Source organism: Mustelus asterias, chromosome 9, assembly GCF_964213995.1.
Source record: "Mustelus asterias chromosome 9, sMusAst1.hap1.1, whole genome shotgun sequence".
Classification (NCBI taxonomy): Eukaryota; Metazoa; Chordata; class Chondrichthyes; order Carcharhiniformes; family Triakidae; genus Mustelus; species Mustelus asterias.
The window spans coordinates 52523379-52542558 of record NC_135809.1 but is presented as its reverse complement, the minus strand read 5'-3'; the positions used below and the strand labels follow the sequence as shown (position 1 = coordinate 52542558).

Genomic DNA, 19180 nt, shown 5'->3' with positions numbered 1-19180 from the left:
AGAGTGAACGTTCAAAGATTATTTCCTCGGGTGGATGGAGCTATTACAAGGGGGCATAACTATAGGGTTCATGGTGGGAGATACAGGAAGGATATCAGAGGTAGGTTCTTTACGCAGAGAGTGGTTGGGGTGTGGAATGGACTGCCTGCAGTGATAGTGGAGTCAGACACTTTAGGAACATTTAAGCGGTTATTGGATAGGCACATGGAGCACACCAGGATGATAGGGAGTGGGATAGCTTGATCTTGGTTTCAGATAAAGCTCGGCACAACATCGTGGGCCGAAGGGCCTGTTCTGTGCTGTACTGTTCTATGTTCTATGTTCTAAAATTGATGAATAATCTTGCATTTTCTGCTCCATCACAAATTAAAGAATGTTAGATATATCAACAGCTTATGTTACCAAACCCATGTCAATTGCTTGTTTGCTCATGTTACAGGTTTATACTCAGGATCAGTGTGTCATTGTTGAGTTGTCAGCTGCAAGCTTTTCTGAAGCTGTTGCTAGTTTCTAGATTGTAATGAATGAATTAGGAAGGTGAAGAGATCTGGAATAGCTTTTACTGCTCCAATTGCCATAGTGCTGTCAGGGCTTGGAGGAGAGCTTCACCCAGTCAAACACCCAAAGAAACTGGCTACAATCAGCAAGCTGTAGAGAGCATGGGAGGAAGTGGTCCACACATCACTGCCACTATAAGTACCCAAAAATAGCGAGTGAGTGAGGTGGAGTGAGTGAGGTGGAGTGAGTGAGGGTTACTCTATGGAAGGGACTGTTTCAAAGAAGCTAAATGCCAGAACCTTAATCTAAGTCAATGAGCCAGTGGAAGCTGTCACAAAGAACGTCTTTCCTTCCCACATCACCAAACCATCTATTGAATACTTACCCCACATGTTCATTCTGATTGGAGGATACACTTTACAGCAGCAATAATACCTGCAGCTCGTACTACACTCAAACCATTAAAGAGCTTTGCCCCAAAAATATTGAGCAAGGTGAGGCAAAGCGAGGGGGAGCAAGTGAGCAGAGAAGGAGCTGGAGTGAATCCTCTGATTTTACTCAATGGTCTGGGCAGAATATGGCCGTTTTACCTCAAACATAAAGCATTTGAAGGCAGTAAAACTATCTCAAGTGCCTGTTCATTAAACCCATTCACTTATACTGAAACAACAATGCTGTGTGCTGACACATTGGTGCAAATTTCCATCCCTATTGCCTTGACAGTAAAATGATCAACTGGATTTCTTACTTGTTGCGGAACATAGAATTGAACCAATGTGCATTCTACCATGGCTAAGTGATCGCACCAACAAATTGCTGACCATGTGAAGGTGACAAACTTTGCCCCATTCTATTTTCATACAATTAATATTTCAACAGGTGATCACCCATGATCCTACCGAATGGCAGAGCTGACTTGAAGGGCTGAATGGCCTACTCCTGCTTCCAAGTCCTATATCCCATTGATGAAGCCAGCACAAACCTAACACATTCTGTTCTTCACTTTCTTCAGGTATATCACAGGAAGCACAGGCACATCCACCTTGTGGATTTAGACAGTGCAGGGGTGAGAAAGAACAGCAGAAACATGTCTGCCTGAGAGGCAACTTGATCAGTTATTGAGCCTTTGGTTGCAGACCTCATGAAATCTGCAATTAAAGAATGATAATTGAGCATCACAGTTTTACGCAATCAACAGAAGTGTCAAACAACCTTGCTGTTGATAAGGCCGAGGGAGGAGGAAATATTCATCCGTGCACAATAGCTAATGATAACTGAAGTTAACCATGGAACACGTGGTAATTTGCAAGAGATTTGCAGCACAGCCTCAGAGGACAAGGTTGTTAAGTCTAATTAGACTGTCTCTCTTGAATGTTCGTACTACTGCTCTGGGATACTTGGGTTCCAAACAAACCAATAGATAATGCAGATATGATGCCCAGTAGTATGACTCAAGTGGTGCATGGGTACAAGTTGGTGCAAACAATCCACATAAGGTGCAGTCACACTTGCCTAACATTCCTCTCTCTTTTCTCCTCTTCTTCCTTCAAGCAACAGGATTCTTACTGAAACGCCTATAATTGTGACAATTGAAAACTTCCCAACTGGAAGGTTGGCTTAAAAACCTTCAAAGACCTGTCAAAGCAACTAGCATCACAAAACTACCCTTAAATAGCAGTTCGGAAAATGCGGCAATTGAAAACTAACAACTTCCCTTTAAATCCTGACCATGTGTCAATTCCAAATGGCCCTAGCTGCAACGGTCACTTGATACAAGTGAGGCCAATGTGCAATACATTACCAGCTAAGATAATGGGAAATTCCAGGGAAGGGTTTCATGCTGTCACAAATCTCTTTTCTATTTTGCTTTGAGGTCTGTCTACCTTTGTTACTCACTCTGGGCAGAGACTCAGTTTCTCCATCCAGTTTCCTGAGGAACATCATCCAATCCACGTTATTGCTACTAGCAGAAACTACCAGAGTGTGTACACTCGAGGTGTACCTGAAAACCAACGTTTAAACTGTTACTTGCATCAATGAATTGGATAAAAAACACTGCACTTCTAAAATCGCAAAACCTAAGCCATGGATGAATGAATGAGTGAAACGGGAATTCACTTACCGGTTTTAGAAATGATGTGGAGATGCCGGTGTTGGACTGAGGTGGGCACAGCAAGAAGTCTCACAACGCCAGATTAAAGTCCAACAGGTTTATTTGGAATCACAAGTTTTCAGAGAACGCTCCAAAAGCTCGTGATACCAAATAAATCTGTTGGATTTTAACCTGGTGTTGTGAGGTCTTAGAAAGCAATCTCGCAGGTGAGAGTTTGTGAATGTAGGGGTTGTAATTGGCTTCAGTGTCACTGGATTGGAGAGGGCCTGAATTTCCAAAGCTGATGGCTGTACATAATATTAGACTTGTGCAGCTATCTATCATGAGGACAGGATTGGGCTTGGCTATGATGCCCCCTTGTGGCCTGCCACTACTCAATACCAAGGCTCACATAAGGAAAATGGGCACTTGAGAACATTATCTGCAGGTTGCAGTTGACTGGTGCTTGTGAAACCCATACTCCAGTGGGTTTAACCTTCATTGCCAATCTTTGTTGTTTCTAGTTAATCAATACCCTGCCTAGGTCAATGTTGCTCGAAATCTTGTCCCTTCCAAACTCTATATACTCCCTCAAATCAACGAAGCATTAACTCTGTTTCTCTCTCCACAGATGCTGCCAGACCTGCTGAGTTTATCCAGCCTTTTCTGTTTTATTATTCTATATATACCCTTCAACCCCTGCCCTTCCTTCCCCTGAACTGTGTTGAAATTGAGAATCACCAAATTTCTCCTCCACAACTAAAAAAGAAAATGCTGGAAAATCTCAGCAAGTCTGGCAGCATCTGTAAAGAGAGAGAAGAGCTGACATTGTCAAGTCCTGATGACCCTTTGTTATCTGGGTCATCTGGACTCAAAACGTCAGCTCTTTTCTCTCCTCACAGATGCTGCCAGACACACTGAGATTTTCCAGCATTTTCTCTTTTGGTTTCAGATTCCAGCATCCACAGTAATTTGCTTTTCTCCTCTACAAGTTCATTTTTCTCAGGAATGTACACACTAAGGAACTCCTTAATTCCAATAGTTCTTCTGTCCTACAACCTTCAGTCTTCTAAAAACACAAGCTGGGCATCATCTAACCAGTTCTAAATGAAAAGTCATCACCTAAACCATCAATGGTGTTTCTCTCTCTGCCGATGCTGCCAGACCTGCTGAGTATTTCCAGCATGTTCTGTTTCGATTTCAGCATCCACGGTATTCTACTTTTGATCTAACCACGTTTTCTGCATTTACCAAGTCATTTCTATTCATCTTTTTTAACTCAGGTCGTGTCTTGCATTTTGAGGCTTTGATCCTTTCAGCTGGATTTCTCAGCCAAGAAAATAAGGAAATTAATTATTTCAGTAGATGAGCAGATGGGATCAGAGTGGCAAGAAAGGGGAAACTTCCTTGTAGTGATATAATAAAAAGTTACGTAGCAATAATAACCTTCCTCCAAAGAATATTTTAGTTGGGGTCAACAAACCTTCTTGGGAAAATGTGTGACTGTGATTGCCTTTCCCCCAAATGGACTCACTAGCGTTTAACAAGTTTGTTGTTTTGTTCTCTGACCTTGGCCGCATATTTTCCATGTATGAAAGCATTTGAGAGTCCAACCAGTGCTGAGAACTTAGTTTTCAAAATATTAATTCATCTCAAAGTATTAATTCATCTATTACGTGAATCGCTCTCTAGTTTGCACATATCCCTCGCCCCAAAATAGTTTCCAAAGGTCAGCTCCCAACAAAGGGAGCTTTTTTTCCAAAATCAGGGGAGCGTAACCAATCAGGGTGACTAGGATTAGGTCAATGAAACTAAAATTTCAGAGTCACATTTTTTAAAAAATAATTTCTTCTACTTGGTTTTGGGTTATTTTATTGGTGGGTATAACATTAACTGCTTCTCCACAGGCAATGTGGCATAGATTGTACTTCAATTCACAGCGTTCTCTTGCCGGCTCATTCTGAACTGTTACATGGTTATAAGGGGATGACAAAGTATGTCAGATTAAAGCCAAGTGCTGGAGCAATACAGTGGAATTAATCACCAGTGTTAATGCAATGTTCACGGTGACCTCGGTAATGGAAACACCATTCAAAATGCTTCTGAAAGCAACACTGCTCTTTACATCAGAGCTTTTCCATTTTAGTTCAAGCCAGGTCTGTGATATTTCAAATATTTAAGAAAATGCCCACACAATTCCTAACAAATTTCAACTCAGAAAGAATGTTTTATTTAAAAGAATTATTTAAAAGAACCTGCTTCATTCATTACACAAATTTTCAATCATACTTGCTGTGCATTCTCAATGCCAGATTAAAAAGAAAAACTGTCATGTTAAAGGTCAAGGACTACACAGTTGTCTAGCAAACTGGCCATTCACCTCCAGGACCGAGGCGTGAATCCAGCCCAGACTAAACACTAGTACTCTACTGCAAGCAACCCAGGACAAAATCATATGCATTAAAATAACCGGTGCTTTCATTCGATCTGAACAATTGTGTTTCTTAGTTGTACAAAATTTTGGGGTTGGGGAGAGGAAAGGCTGTTTAACAGGAGATTGTGATCAGAGGTAGTAAGACACGTCATAAAACGTCCAGAAATACATCCAGAATCAGCACACTCAGCCTAGACTGGCGCAGCGCAGCTTATTGATAAGAGACACAAGTTTGGATAGTCTCCACTCAGTTCCCAGTGAGGATGGGTCCAGAGCAAAAAAGAAAAACATCCACAATCCAACACAATTGGGCCACTGGAGAAGACGATCATCAGGCTTCTCCCCCACTATCTCATTGATCTGTGGCTTAGATTCAGGCGTGTGATGTTGGCAGCTCTGAACTGAGAACCTCATTTCATTGTTATTCCCTTCCCCTGTCCTGAGATCCATCCCAGAATTTCTCCCCCATCCCCTGTAGATCCTTGATCACCAATTATTCCGCTCCTCAAACCAGGCATCCACACCATGTCCCATTGTTCCTGGCCTCTCAGGCCTACCTCACTTCATCCTATATCTAACTCACATTATACCAAACATGGGAAAGTATAGTGCTGGACTTACACTTGGAGCATTTATAATGTTATTCAGGCTACCAACCCTCCCAGGTTGTCTGGAATGAATCCCTCTGCGCAGCAATGCTAGTGACCCAGGAGAACTTGACTCTTTAAATTCCATAGTACAGAGAAACCTCCAGCTCAGTGATACCACTGTCGATAGCTTGGAGGGACCAGAAGCAAGACTGGATAGTGGAGAAACATCCAGGTATCTGGGGATGAGGCAGGGAAGTGGAGAGAGATGGAGCAGAGAGAGGTTCCTGACTGGGTTGGATGAGAGGGGACAGGAACAATGGGACATGGTGTGGATGCCTGGTTTGAGGAGAGGAATAATTGGTGATCAAGGATCTACAGGGAATGGGGGAGAAATTCTGGGATGGATCTCAGGACAGGGGAAGGGAATAACAGTGAAATGAGGTTCTCAGTTCAGAGCTGCCAACATCACACGCCTGAATCTAAACCACAGATCAATGAGATAGCAGGGGAGAAGCAGCCTTTTAAAAGTAACATTGACAGGGCTGACTGGGGCACACCTGGAGCAGTACAGGGGAACTCTGTTTGTAATTACAGAGTGAACGTTGGTGGGTTATAAGATTACTAGTTATAGATAGCATATAAAGTCATTACAGCTATTTCTACCAGTTACATGTAGACCATCCATGAGTTGTTGTATTACTGGTGGTTATAAAGAAAATCCCTCAATTTTAATACCTCTATTAAATCTCCCTTTAACTGTCTCTGCTCTAAGGAGAACTACACATAATGAAGTCCCTCATCCCTGGTATAAGTCTGGTAAATCATCTCTGCACCTTTTCCAAAGCCTCGAAATCTTTCCTGAGGTGTAGTTCCCAAAATTAGACAAGTGTACAGCAGAGGTCTAATAGGAATTTGGCAAAGCTTGCTTTTTTGGACAGTTTTGATCGGAGAGTATGCACAACTCTAGGCTGCCTATCTATAGACTGCCTTCATTAAATAGTTACCTAATTCCATGTGTTTTTAAAAAACTTTTGATTAAAATAATCACGGAAGTCACTTAACAGCATGAACGGAAAACTGGTCAGAGCTACAGGTCTGATAGAGAGTAACAAGTTAGGATCAAAGCAGTCTGGTGAAGTGCCAGCTCATTGCGTGCCAGTTTGCACTGGGCCATTACAATGTTAGAAATGCAGGTCCCTTTAAGAGTAAACCAGGACTTGCTTCAGAGTGAATTGAGAGTAGGTGATTCTCACTGAAGCCTGTACTTAAAAGCTGGGTTCTCCCTCAATGGGGGAGTTGCTTCTGGGCAAGGAGAGGATCCAGAAGGGACGAATGGAAACCAGTGTTGGTACTAAACTATAGTATCACAATAAAAGAGTCGTGAATCATCAGAATGTCTTTTACAGCCTAATTCAGTCTGGGCAGAAGATTCAGGGGTCAAATCTTAATAATTACAATTCTGACAAGAATTGGGCTATTTTATAGACAAATTTAAACGTTTTTGCAAGTTTTGGCATTAGTTAAGCTGTTGCAAAGCATTTCTTTTAACTATCTGCACATTTGGTAGACTAAGGAAAAAATGTCAATAAAAAGGTTTCTAAAATGATTTGATTTTTATTGGTAGATTTTGTTCACCTTGCAGTTGCTGAGTTCTGTCACAACCAATTGATTTGACTGGCTTGGATTCCGCTTGTTTCACTGGTAGATTTTGGTTGTACTTTGCTGCGCCAGTCGAGGTGCCATTTGCCATGTGAGTGTGACATACAGTGTAAACAAATTAAAAACCTGGAATGTCAAAGTGAATGAATCAAATGTGGCACTGCAGCCTAGTGCAGGAAGTGGGATGTGGAAGAGTATGTGCTTTATTATCCTGCTACATTAGGCAAACAAATGGAGATGATGAGTATGACAGCTCAGAAAGGCTGCTAACTTCTGGGTCACTATCTTAGAAATCCCAACCCAACACTGAATTTTGGAAGCATCAACACCACAAATTCTGCAAAACTACAAGGTGAAGGCCCATCAACACATTCTCAGGACAACAAATGTCCATCGCCAGCCAAGTCCCACATATAAAGATCTTAAAACATTGGTAGTGGTCATAAGACAAAAGTGCTCGATAGAGATTGGGTGTCTTCCTTATAGTGATCCACATTTGATCTAGAATATATCAATGCAAAGTGTTCGGTCACGGGTCATTATCATTAGCAAAGATTTGGACTTACCTGTTCATTATGGATCACAATTAACTTGACTATAACAATGTTGATGAGGTTTCCAACACTTGGATCTCGGTAGATTGCAGCTACCTGAAACACAGATTAAAGAGAGGGTAGCAAGAGGAAACACTGTCTTTTGATTTACATAGAACTTACAAAATTTATTGAAAAGTTAGCGAGTTCACAAATCTAGTTAAACACTCGCAGTTTTATATGTCAGATACAAAGTTGGATGCAAATGAAAGAGACTTAACAGGTCTGGCTTTTTAGGTGCAATAATTCAATAATGGTTAAGTACATTTCATGGAATTGCTTCACGATCTTAAATGTTACAAAAGGAGAAATGTGCACATTTGGTGATACCACAGTCTTTCCTGCTTTGTATAGATGTGGATTGACAACTTACAAGCAGACTTTTTTTATTTCAATGGCAAGATAAATAGGGACAAAATATGAACAAGTGATCTTAACTCTGAAGATCACTGAATCAGGCAAAGTGTACCCTTTAACAGCTGCAAAGGATAAAACCCATGAATGAGAGAGAATAAATAAACAAGGTACTCTTTCTATAACACTTCCTGCTCAATGCCTCTTTCCACCTTCTTTTATTGAAGACAGATATGTTTGGGCTCAGCAAGGGTGGGGAGTTCGACAAGTCGGAAGGTGACGCGGTGACACAGTGGTTAGCACATACACCCACCGAGACACACATACACACCCACTGAGTGGTTAGCACTGCTGCCTCACAGCACCAGGAACCCAGGTTCAATTCTGGCCTCGGGTCACTGTCTGTGTGGAGTTTGCACATTCTCTCCGTGTCTGTGTGGCTTTCCTCTGAGTTCCTCCAAGTGACTATTTTTATGCGAGCCCAAACAGATGATGTTAGCAGCAACTCAGCCATATAGGCTTTCACATTTAAGCTTAATCCTAGCCTTACTTGATATTTACAATTCTTAACATGTCCACAGAATATCTGTCAAGAACTGGAACACTTTGTTTCAGAATCCCTACAGCGCAGAAGGAGGCCATTTGACCCGTTGAGTCTGTACCAACCACAATCCCACCCAGGCCCTATTCCCGTAACCCACATATTTACCCTGCTAATCCGCCTGACACGAGGGTCAATTTAGCATGGCCAATCAACCTAACACGCACATCTTTTTGACTGTGGGAGGAAACCGGAGCATTTAGAGGAAAACCACACAGACACGGAGAGAATGTGCAACTCCACACAGACAGTGACTCGAGGCCAGAATTGAACCTGGGTTCTTGGCACTGTGAGGCAGCAGTGCTAACCACTGTGTCACCGCGTTGCCTTCTGACTTGTCGAACTCCCCACCCTTGCTGAAGCCAATAGGACGCCCTCCTGGAAGAAAACAGCCAGGACTGGAATCAGACCCAATTAGCTCCCAGGAAGTAAACATTCGGAAGCATTTGGCAGCTCTGATTAAACTTTAATATGAAGGACATGCTGGAAAAAAAAATCCATTGAAAGCACTAAATCCTGACCGTTTGCAAAATCACACACACATTTCCCAATTATGCTCTACTATGAAACATTATAAGGCAGAGCACGGCTGATGAATTGGGAATTCCAACAGAGGCCTGGATTTTCATTCCCAGGTCAACTGCACAGAGAAAGGAGAATTCCCAGCTCTGTGAACTTAGCCTCTAAAAATGGCTGCCCCAACATCCACAAATCCACATCCTATTTGCTTGAATAGGACTCTGGGGGGCAACCGTGGAAGTAGTAAGGCAGTAAGGGGTCAGAGGTGAGCCCTGTGTGGGTTGGGTGACACGGGTGTAGATAAAGAGCAATCCATCAAAGGCCTATTTGAGAGGTAGGACATTAGTGTTGAAGTTCCTGTGCCTTGAAGGAGACGACATTGCCTCATTAGGTGAGTGTCCAAGTTGTAAATGTTGTCCAACTGTTAGCTAACCCTGGAACTGATGGCTCATCATGGGCTTATGGGAGTATTGTCATTGTTGTACCTAATCAAAGTGTCTTCTACTAAACTACTGAAAGCATGGGGTGGATTCCCAAGACACAGTTATGGGGGTGGCACTGTCCTTCCACTGCTATCTGGTACAGATATTATCCAGTCACATAGTTCATTGCTGAGACTCAGTGAGCGGATGAATGATGAACAGTGCCAAGCTCATTATCTCATTTGCTTGTCCTCTTACCACCCTCCATCAGGATGTGCCCATACTGTTGCCTTTGACCATATCCCTCCCAGTTGCACATTGTCACAGCAGAGGGGGGGGGGAACCAGTAAAGCTGTCAGTGGTTTTGGAGCACAGCATGCAACCATGGAGCCACAGACACAATATACATGGCAACAAGACAGAATTTGGTTAAGACAATGGCGTGCAACAATACTTTTCACTGTATACTAATACATGTGACAATAATAAATCAAATCAAAACAGAGAGTACATTCCCAATGAGAAAGGCTAGACCCAAGTAACTCCTCTTGTATCTCACACATCCCAGCTCTGCTCCCTCAACCTGGAACAGATCATCCCTCAGGCATCAAGAGGTGGAAGAAGTACAGGAGGTGTCAGAGTTAGCGACATCTGTACACATTCCCCCTCACCGTCACGGTGATGTTCCAGTGGGCAGGAACCTCGGAGTCACCTAATGGGGCACAGCGTTTAGACAATCAGCAGTAAATGTGTGGACATCTGGCAGCATTCCCTTCGATAGTGGGAGCTGTAAGACTGCAAATGGAGGAATCCATCGCCATCATGAGCTCCACGTTGTCCCAAGGGCACAGCAGCACAAGAGATTGGCCAGTCTCGTGGAGAGACACACGTACCCACTCTGAGAGTCGCTGCAAGAGCAGTGTCTCAACCAGGAAAGGATGCAGGCCTCCCGCAGTAGCCTGGATCAATCCGTTCAGAACATGAGCATTGACCTCCATGGAATACATGAGGAGCTGTGCACCCTGAACAAGACACAGCAACTGTCAGAATGGACGACTGCTGAGTACCAGCGGCCTGCCCCAACAACCCCACCCGATGGCTAACTCAAGCCTTGTAGGTCACTGAGGAGGCTGAAGGTACCGAGAACTCCTCAGCACCCTCATCTTCCTCCATGTCCCCACTCCCTCCGCCAGTGCCCTCACCTGCTGTACATGTGCCAGTGACCATAGCTGTCCCTATAGAGATGCAGAGATTGCAGACTGAAAGAGATCCCCAATGGGTGCCTACACAATGAAGCTCCTCATTGCCATTTAGACAGAGAAGTCAGCAGCCTGCCCCCACCACCTATGAGGCAACACAAGGGTGGGGGGGGGATTTTGTAGGGGTGTGAGAGAATGAAGGGTGCCTCCTCACCTACAGCACCAATGGGTTCACTGTGCTTACACATTATACAGAGCACATTTGAGCACTTCTTGAATATATTTACTTCTACTTCCACATGCTCAGCGTGTATGTTTACACTAGAGAGCTCAAAAAGAATGGATGTTCTCCACCGTGGCAAAGTCCAGGCCAGAGAGTTTACACTTTTGTTTCGGACATGCTGAATGTCTAATATTGGCCATTTCACAGCAGAGGTCACAAGATTTCCCAACATGGAGCGATAAGCTCTGTTTCGTGACCAGTTTTAGGAAAGCTTTATTAGAAGCACATGAAATCAGTTGGCCCACTCAGCTCGGGATAAGACATGGCAGTGGAAGAGAACACTATCGTCAGCCCTTGAGATAATGAGGCAGTTCAGTACAACATTCCTGTGCGAGCCATGTTTTGCCCATGAACAGTTATAGGTAAATTTAATAACCCACACTCAAAGCCAGAGTGTTGGTGTCCGAATTCATACAGCTTCCTCTTCATCACAGCTCCATGTGAGATTATTGAAATTCCACTCCCATTCTAGACAACTTTAACTACAAATCACATCTAAGACTGACAGTCCAAATCAAAACCTGGAATAATAGATCTGGTTGTTAGCGGAATCTTGCTGTGCGTATTTTTGCCATATTTCCTACCATGGCAACATTTCAAAAGTACCTAACTGGTTGTAAAGTGGTTTGGGACATCCTGAAATGGTGAAAGGCACTATGTTAATACAAACCATCCTTTCTTTTATAATCAAAATCAGGACTGCTGGCTGTGAAGGTGCATAAAACACAGAATTTGGCAGCACACAACGCAGGTACATTTGCTGAAATGTTTTGACCAAATTCTGTGTGTGTGGAGGGATGGTGCTCCAAAAATGTAAAGAGAACAATATAAATCAACATGTATGGGAAGACATTAAGGTGCAAAACATGAGAAAAAGGGCCCATAGGTTCTCCAGAATAGGGCAGCATGGTTGCAGTGGTTAGCACTGCTGCCTCACTGCACCAGGGACTCTAGTTCAATTCCGGCCTCGGGTGACTATCTGTGGGGAGTTTGCACATTCTCCCGTGTCTGCGTGGGTTTCCTCCAGGTGCTCCTGTTTCCTCCCACAGTCCAAAGATGTTAGAGTTAGGTTGATTGGCCAGGCTAAATTGCCCCTTAATGTCAGGGGGATTGGGACTGTAAATATGTGGGGTTATGGGGATGAGATTGTTGTCAGTGCAGACTCGATGGGCTAAATGGGCTCCTTCTGCCCTGTAGATTCTATGGCTCTATGAATAAAACCCCAGTGTGGAGTGATCAAGATTTAACTGGAGCAACAGTAGTTCCACATCTTTTCTCATCATGTAACGAATCAAACAAAATCTGGCACAATACAGAACCTTTATACATTGAGCCTTAATCCCACGAACAGGGTTTCAAATAAACTGGAATCAACACCAGAAAGTAAATTCCACAAAAACATTTCTTTGGAAAAGGAATCAATTCAATAGCTGAAACAAGGTTCTCATTGGAAAGGACACATCTCAACAACATTTCATTTGAATTTTTGTTCACTAAGAAATGGAAGTCACTTTTTAATGCTGAGTTGCTATACAGTACGACACGTTCGATTAATAAAAAAAACATTGTCAATGGTGGAACATTTGCTTAAGCTTGTATGTCAGGGAAATAATGGGTTGCACTTAATACGATCAACAGAATTTAATTCCGGCTGTTAAATCGTCACTTTCGATCCGAGTTTGTGGGAGTTTTCTTTGAAAAAGCAGGGAAGAATTCTGACAACTTTAAAAAGATGCAGCACTAGCAATGCCCAATAGCTTAATTCCAGATATTGTTCAGCTGCCTTCTTGTGTTCCTTTGTCCTTTTGTTTATGGTTTGGATTATGGTTACCAGTAAAGATGCACCCATCCTCATTTGTAAGGCTTTTGGTTGCCATGTTCTTTCTGGTTTAAGGATATGTACCCAAACTCCCAGATCAAACATATTAAGTTGCAGCAATGTGCCGGCATCCACTATTGATCTGGTCATGTTTATGCCTCAAGTCTACAAAGTTAATTCAATTCAATAGCCTCTGATGTCCAATGTACCAAGTAGTGGACTCCTCCATTGTTTTCCAGATTTTTCTTTATACACACAAAAGTCTCTGATGTTCCAAGGCATTTCACCAACTGCTCTGGCAAAGGAGTCAGAAGGGTCACAGTTGAAAGCCAGCGGTCAAGCTGTATTGGGACATATGCATTCTCTTGGGAATGCTCCCAAGTTACTATGGTGTTGAGCTCCAATGACCAATATAGCTACATCTAAGGGAAAATCCCATTTGAAAAGCATTCTGCAGTATCCTAGTGACTTTGAAGAGCAACGTGTTTCACACAGATGTCCTAGTGTCCATTAAAATATTGGCAGCATCTTATTGGCATTGCTGCAGTTGAGGTTTGCTCAGCTGCTGCTTTTGTTGGAAGATGTGCTGGCAACTAGATAAAGGAGCTCTGGATTTTCACTTCCTCATTGACAGGAACTCCTTTTTAAAATTAATTCTCTATATGCATGTGTGTGCAGGTTATTTCCAATAAAATTAGACAAATAATTGTTTATTCACACAATGTAATAAATATAAAAATTGATCATGTCTGGATCATTAACTCAATATTTTGTATCAAAATTGAAAATGTTAAATTATTTATTTTTAGAATTCTATGATTTGGGAATTCTGCACTTTAGGTGGTTTGATAAATTAGATCGAATTATTTCTCCAGATGCTCAAAAGCAATTTTGGAAACAATATGTTAAGTGAAAAAGTCTCTATCTTTGATGTGTTCCCTCAACTATATCCATAAATCAGTGACTCTGTCAACTGGGTCATTGAAAACTGCAGCAGTACAAGTTAAGGAGGAAGTAAATTCAAGTATATTTACTTTAAGTGGTCCTGGGTGGTAGAATAGACTAGAAAACTGTCCTTTCACCATTAGGAGCTAGGTTCAAATCTGACTCAGACTGACCAGATATCAAGTTTCTTTCGAAACTCTTTGATGACTATTCAGGAACCATAAAGCGGTTAGTTTGAACATTTACTTCCCAGTAGACAGCCTGCAAAACATAACTCGCTCTATCTTAGCATAAGATCAATGTCACTCAGAAGGGCCATACATCAAAACAGTTTGAGAAATAAAAGGATGACAGAGCGACATTTATTCCAACACATTCACATCTGGTTTTCCATTTTGATACCCATCCACACATAAATGAAACCATCTAGGATGATTGGTCAGACTGTTACGACTAATGTTTGCTCCTGATATTATTCTCAAAACCCTACAAATCAGTAAATGGGTTTGTGTCCCACTGGGTCAGTAATCTTGTTGTAAATATACTCCTCCACTACATCTGGGATTACCCTACATATCATCATTTCAGAGCACCAAACTATCAGCCATTCCCAGCAGTATATGGACCAAGCAAAATACTGAGCAATAATTTGTACCCTTATAAGAACCAGGAACAGGAGTAGGTCATCTGGCCCCTCGAGCCAGCTCCGCCATTCAATAAGATCATGGCTGATCTTTTCTTGGGCTCAGCTCCACTTACCCGCCCGCTCATCATAACCCTTAATTCCTTTACTGTTCAAAAATGTATCTATCCTTGCCTTAAAAACAGTGAGATAGCCTCAACTGCTTCACTGGGCAGGGAATTCCACAGATTCACAACCCTTTGTGTGAAGAAGTTCCTCCCCAACTCAGTCCTAAATCTGCTCCCCCTTATTTTGAGGCCATGCTCCCTAGTTCTAGTTTCACCCGCCAGTGGAAACAACTTCCCTGCTCCTATCTTATCTATTCCCTTCATAACATGTTTCTATAAGATCTCCCCTCATTCTGCTGAATTCCAATGAGTACAGCCCCAGTCTACCCAGTCTCTCCTCATAAGCCAACCCTCTCAACTCTGGAATCAATCTAGTGAATCTCCTCTGTACCCACTCCAGTGCCAGTATATCCTTTCTCAAGTAAGGAGACACAGTACTCGAGGTGTGGCCTCACCAGTACCTTATACAGCTGCGACATAACCTCGTTATTTTTAAACTCCATCCCTCTAGCAATGAAGGACAAAGTTCCATTTGCCTTCTTAATTATCTGCGGCACCTGCAAACCAACTTTTTATGATTCATGCACAAGGACACCCAGGTCCCTCTGCACAGCAGTATGCTGCAATTTTTTACCATTTAAATAATAGTCCATTTTGCTGTTATTCCTACCAAAATGGATGACCTCACATTTCCCAACATTGTACTCCATCTGCCAGACCCTCGCCCACTCACTTGGACTATCTATATCCCTTTGCAGACTTTCAGCACCCTCTGCACACTGCTGTGCCACTCATCTGCGAATTTTGATACACTACACTTGGTCCCCAACTCCAAACTATCTATGTAAATCGTAAACAATTGCAGTCCCCACACTGATCCCTGAGGCACACCACTAGTCACTGATCGCCAACCAGAAAAACACCCATTTAACCCCAATTTTTGCTTTCTGTTAGTTAACCAATCCTCTATCCATGCTAATACATTACCCGTAAAACCGTGCACCTTTATCTTATGGTAGGAAAACGGTGCAAAGGGGCAAGAGGGAAAAAAACTTAGGTGTTAAGCCAAGGTGACACAAAGTGTCATCAAAGAAACATGTTTTAAGGAGGGTTTTAAAAGGAGGAGAGACAGACAGTCTAAGGAATGGAAGTCCAGAGTCTGAAGTCCAACTGCCCCAAGTTATGGAAACTAATGCCAACCCATGCCCCCACAGCCACCAGCCTTTGACCTTACACCCAACCATGCAAACTCACCCAGTGTCCACCATGGGCAAACCTCAGGAGTTATGCTGAGATAAAATAAAGTCTAAATATCTAATGTGGACTTCACCGCATAAAACAACTCATTCATGAAAGTACATTAATATACTTCAAGTACTTTAATATACTTCAAGTACTTAATCCCTTATAAAGCAAACATTTGTGTTCATGAACTCACATCAAATCCTTCAATAGCCTCTTGCGGCTGTCAATCAAACTGTGAGCATACAATCTCTCAGCCTTCCACACTGTGATAATGATAGGCTGTGGAAGCAATCAAGCAATAATAAAGTTAGAATGATTACACTCAATATGTAATTGGACCTGTGAGCACCTATTTTTCCAACTCTCAGATACAGGCAGACTGATTTGTTTTCATTTTTTAAAGGGCAGGCTATTTAAATAACTTGACATTTCCACCTCTTTTGCCCTTTATGAGCACTTCTACCTACTCTAAAATTGTTACTCACTTTGCAGGATAAGGACCTCACACCAGCAGAAATGGAAGAAGAAGACACCATTCATAACTAACAAAGGAAGTTGAAGATTGTATTAAATAAGGAAAATGTACAATCTTGCAAACGTTAGCCATAGATCAGTAAATTGCATAGATTTTAGAAATCAGCAAAGAATTACGAAAAAAATAATAAAGAGGGAGACACTAGAGCATGAGAGTAAGCCAGCTAGCAATGTAAAACTCCAGTATAAAAAGAGTTTCTAAAAAGGAGAAGAGTAACTAAGGTTCATGTTGGTCCCTACAGGGCGAGACTGGAGAATTAATAATGGGAAAATAGGAAAAGGCAGAAGCATTGAACAGGTATTTTGTGTCTGTCTTCAATGTAGAAAACACAAAAAACCTCCCAAGAATGCTCAAAAATCAAGAGGCGAAAGGGAGGGAAGAACTTTATTTTATAATTTGTTCATAAGTGTGAGCATTGCTGGCTAGGACAGCATTTATTGCATATCTCAAATTGCCCTCGAGAAGGTGGGATTGAGCTGCCCTTCTTGAACCGCTGCAGTCCACGTGATATAGATACACCGACAGTGCTGTTAGGGAGGGAGTTCTAGAATATTGACCAGGCAACAGTGAAGGAAAAGCAATATAGTTACAAATCAGGATGGTCTATGGCTTGGAGGGGAATTTGGAGGTGGTGGTGTTCCAATGTATCTGCTGCCCTTGTCCGTCTAAGTGGTAGAGGTCGCAGGTTTGGAAGGTGCTGCAGAAGGAATCTTGGTGAGTTGCTGCAGTGCATTTTGCACTGATGCACATGGCTACTACTGTGTGTCAATGTTGGAGTGGTGGTGGATGGGTGTCAATCAAGCAGGCTGCTTTGTCCTGGTTACTGTCAAACATCTTGAGTGTTGTTGGAGCTGCACTCATCCAGGCAAGTGGAGAGTATTCCATCACTTTTGACTTGTAGATAGTGGACAGGCTTTGGGGAGTCAGGTGGTGAGTTACTCTCTGCAGAATTCCCAGCCTCTGAACTGCCCTTGCAGGCACAGCATTAAGAGGCCTGGTCCAGTTCAGTTTCTGATTCAGGGTAATCCCCAGGATGTTAAAAGTTGAAGAATGCAGTGATGGTAATTTCATGGAATGTCAAGGGGAGATAGTTAGATCCTCTTTTGTTGGACATGGTCATTGCGTGGGACATTGTGTGGCACAGATGTTACTTGCCACTTGTCAACCTAAGCCTGAATATTGTCCAGATCTTGCTGCATATAGACATGGACTGCTTCAGTGTCCAAGGAATCACATCGTGAAGGGAAGATCATGATTGACAAATTTATTAGAGAAAGCAACTTGGATAATGGGGAATGCAGATGTGGTGTTCTTGGATTTCCAAAAGGCATTCCACAAGGTGCCCCGTCAAGGGTTGCTTCACAAAATAAGGGCTCATGGTGTAGGGGTAACATATCAGCATGGATAGTGGATTGGTTTGCTAACGGGAAATAGAGAGTAGGGATAAGTGTGTCATTTTCGGATTGGCAAGCTGTTAGTAGTGGAGTGTCACAGGATCTGTACTGGGGCCTCAACTATTTACAATCTTTATCAATGTCTTGGATGTTGGTATAGTAGCTAAATTTGCTGATGACACAAAGATAGGAAAGTAAATTGTCAGGAATACATAAAAGTGGGATCGAGAATAGATTAAGTGAGCAGGCAAACATTTGGCAGATGGAATATAATGTGGGAAAATGTGAACTTTTCCTTTTTAGCAGGAAGAATAGTAATACAGTATATTATCTGAATAGAGAGAAGCTGCAAAACACTGCGGTATAGAGAGATCTGGATGTCCTCGTACCTGAATCACGGAAAGTTGATGTGCAAGTGCAGCAAGGGATTATGAAGGCAAATGGATTGTTGGCATTTATTGCAAGAGCAATCAAGTATAAAGTTGAGATGTTTCGCTACAACTGAATAGTGTTCTGTTGAGATGATGTTGAGCTACTGTTACGCCGCTGTTTAAAAAAGGAAGTAGACAAAAGGCGGGTAACTACAGGCCGGTTAGCTTAACGTCCGTAGTTGGGGAGATGCTAGAGTCCATTATTAAAGAGGAAATAACAGAGCACCTGAATAAGAATGGTTCGATCAAGCAGACGCAGCATGGATTCATGAAGGGAAAGTCGTGTTTGACGAATCTACTGGACTTTTATGAAGATGTCACTAGTGCAGTTGACAGAGGGGAACCGGTGGATGTGGTGTTTTTAGATTTCCAGAAGGCGTTCGATAAGGTGCCTCACAAAAGGTTGCTGCAGAAGATTGGGGTACACGGAGTTAGGGGTAAGGTGTTGGCGTGGATTGGGGATTGGCTATCTAACAGGAAGCAGAGAGTTGGAATAAATGGGTGCTTTTCTGGTTGGCAGTTGGTGACCAGTGGCGTGCCGCAGGGATCGGTGCTGGGGCCTCAATTGTTTACCATTTACACAGATGATCTGGAGGAGGGGACTGAATGTAGGGTATTCAAGTTTGCTGATGACACGAAGGTGAGTGGGAAAGCGAATTGCGTGGAGGACGCGGAAAGTCTGCAGAGAGATTTGGATAGGCTGAGCGAGTGGGCGAGGATCTGGCAGATGGAATATAACGTTAGCAAATGTGAGGTTATCCACTTTGGAAGAAATAATAGTAAAGTGGAATATTATTTAAATGGAGAAAAATTACAT

At 42.5% G+C, this 19180-nt stretch overlaps 1 protein-coding gene across 2 annotated transcripts in view; it reads right to left on the bottom strand.

The window, feature by feature from the left end:
* LOC144498690 (A disintegrin and metalloproteinase with thrombospondin motifs 20-like) overlaps positions 1 to 19180 on the bottom strand; it is a 417617-nt gene that overhangs the window by 279559 nt on the left and 118878 nt on the right. For both annotated transcript variants that reach the window (XM_078220194.1, XM_078220195.1), the window contains exon 5: positions 7840 to 7923. In XM_078220194.1, coding sequence (XP_078076320.1) covers positions 7840 to 7923 — 84 coding nt within the window. The remainder of the gene's footprint in view (positions 1 to 7839; positions 7924 to 19180) is intronic.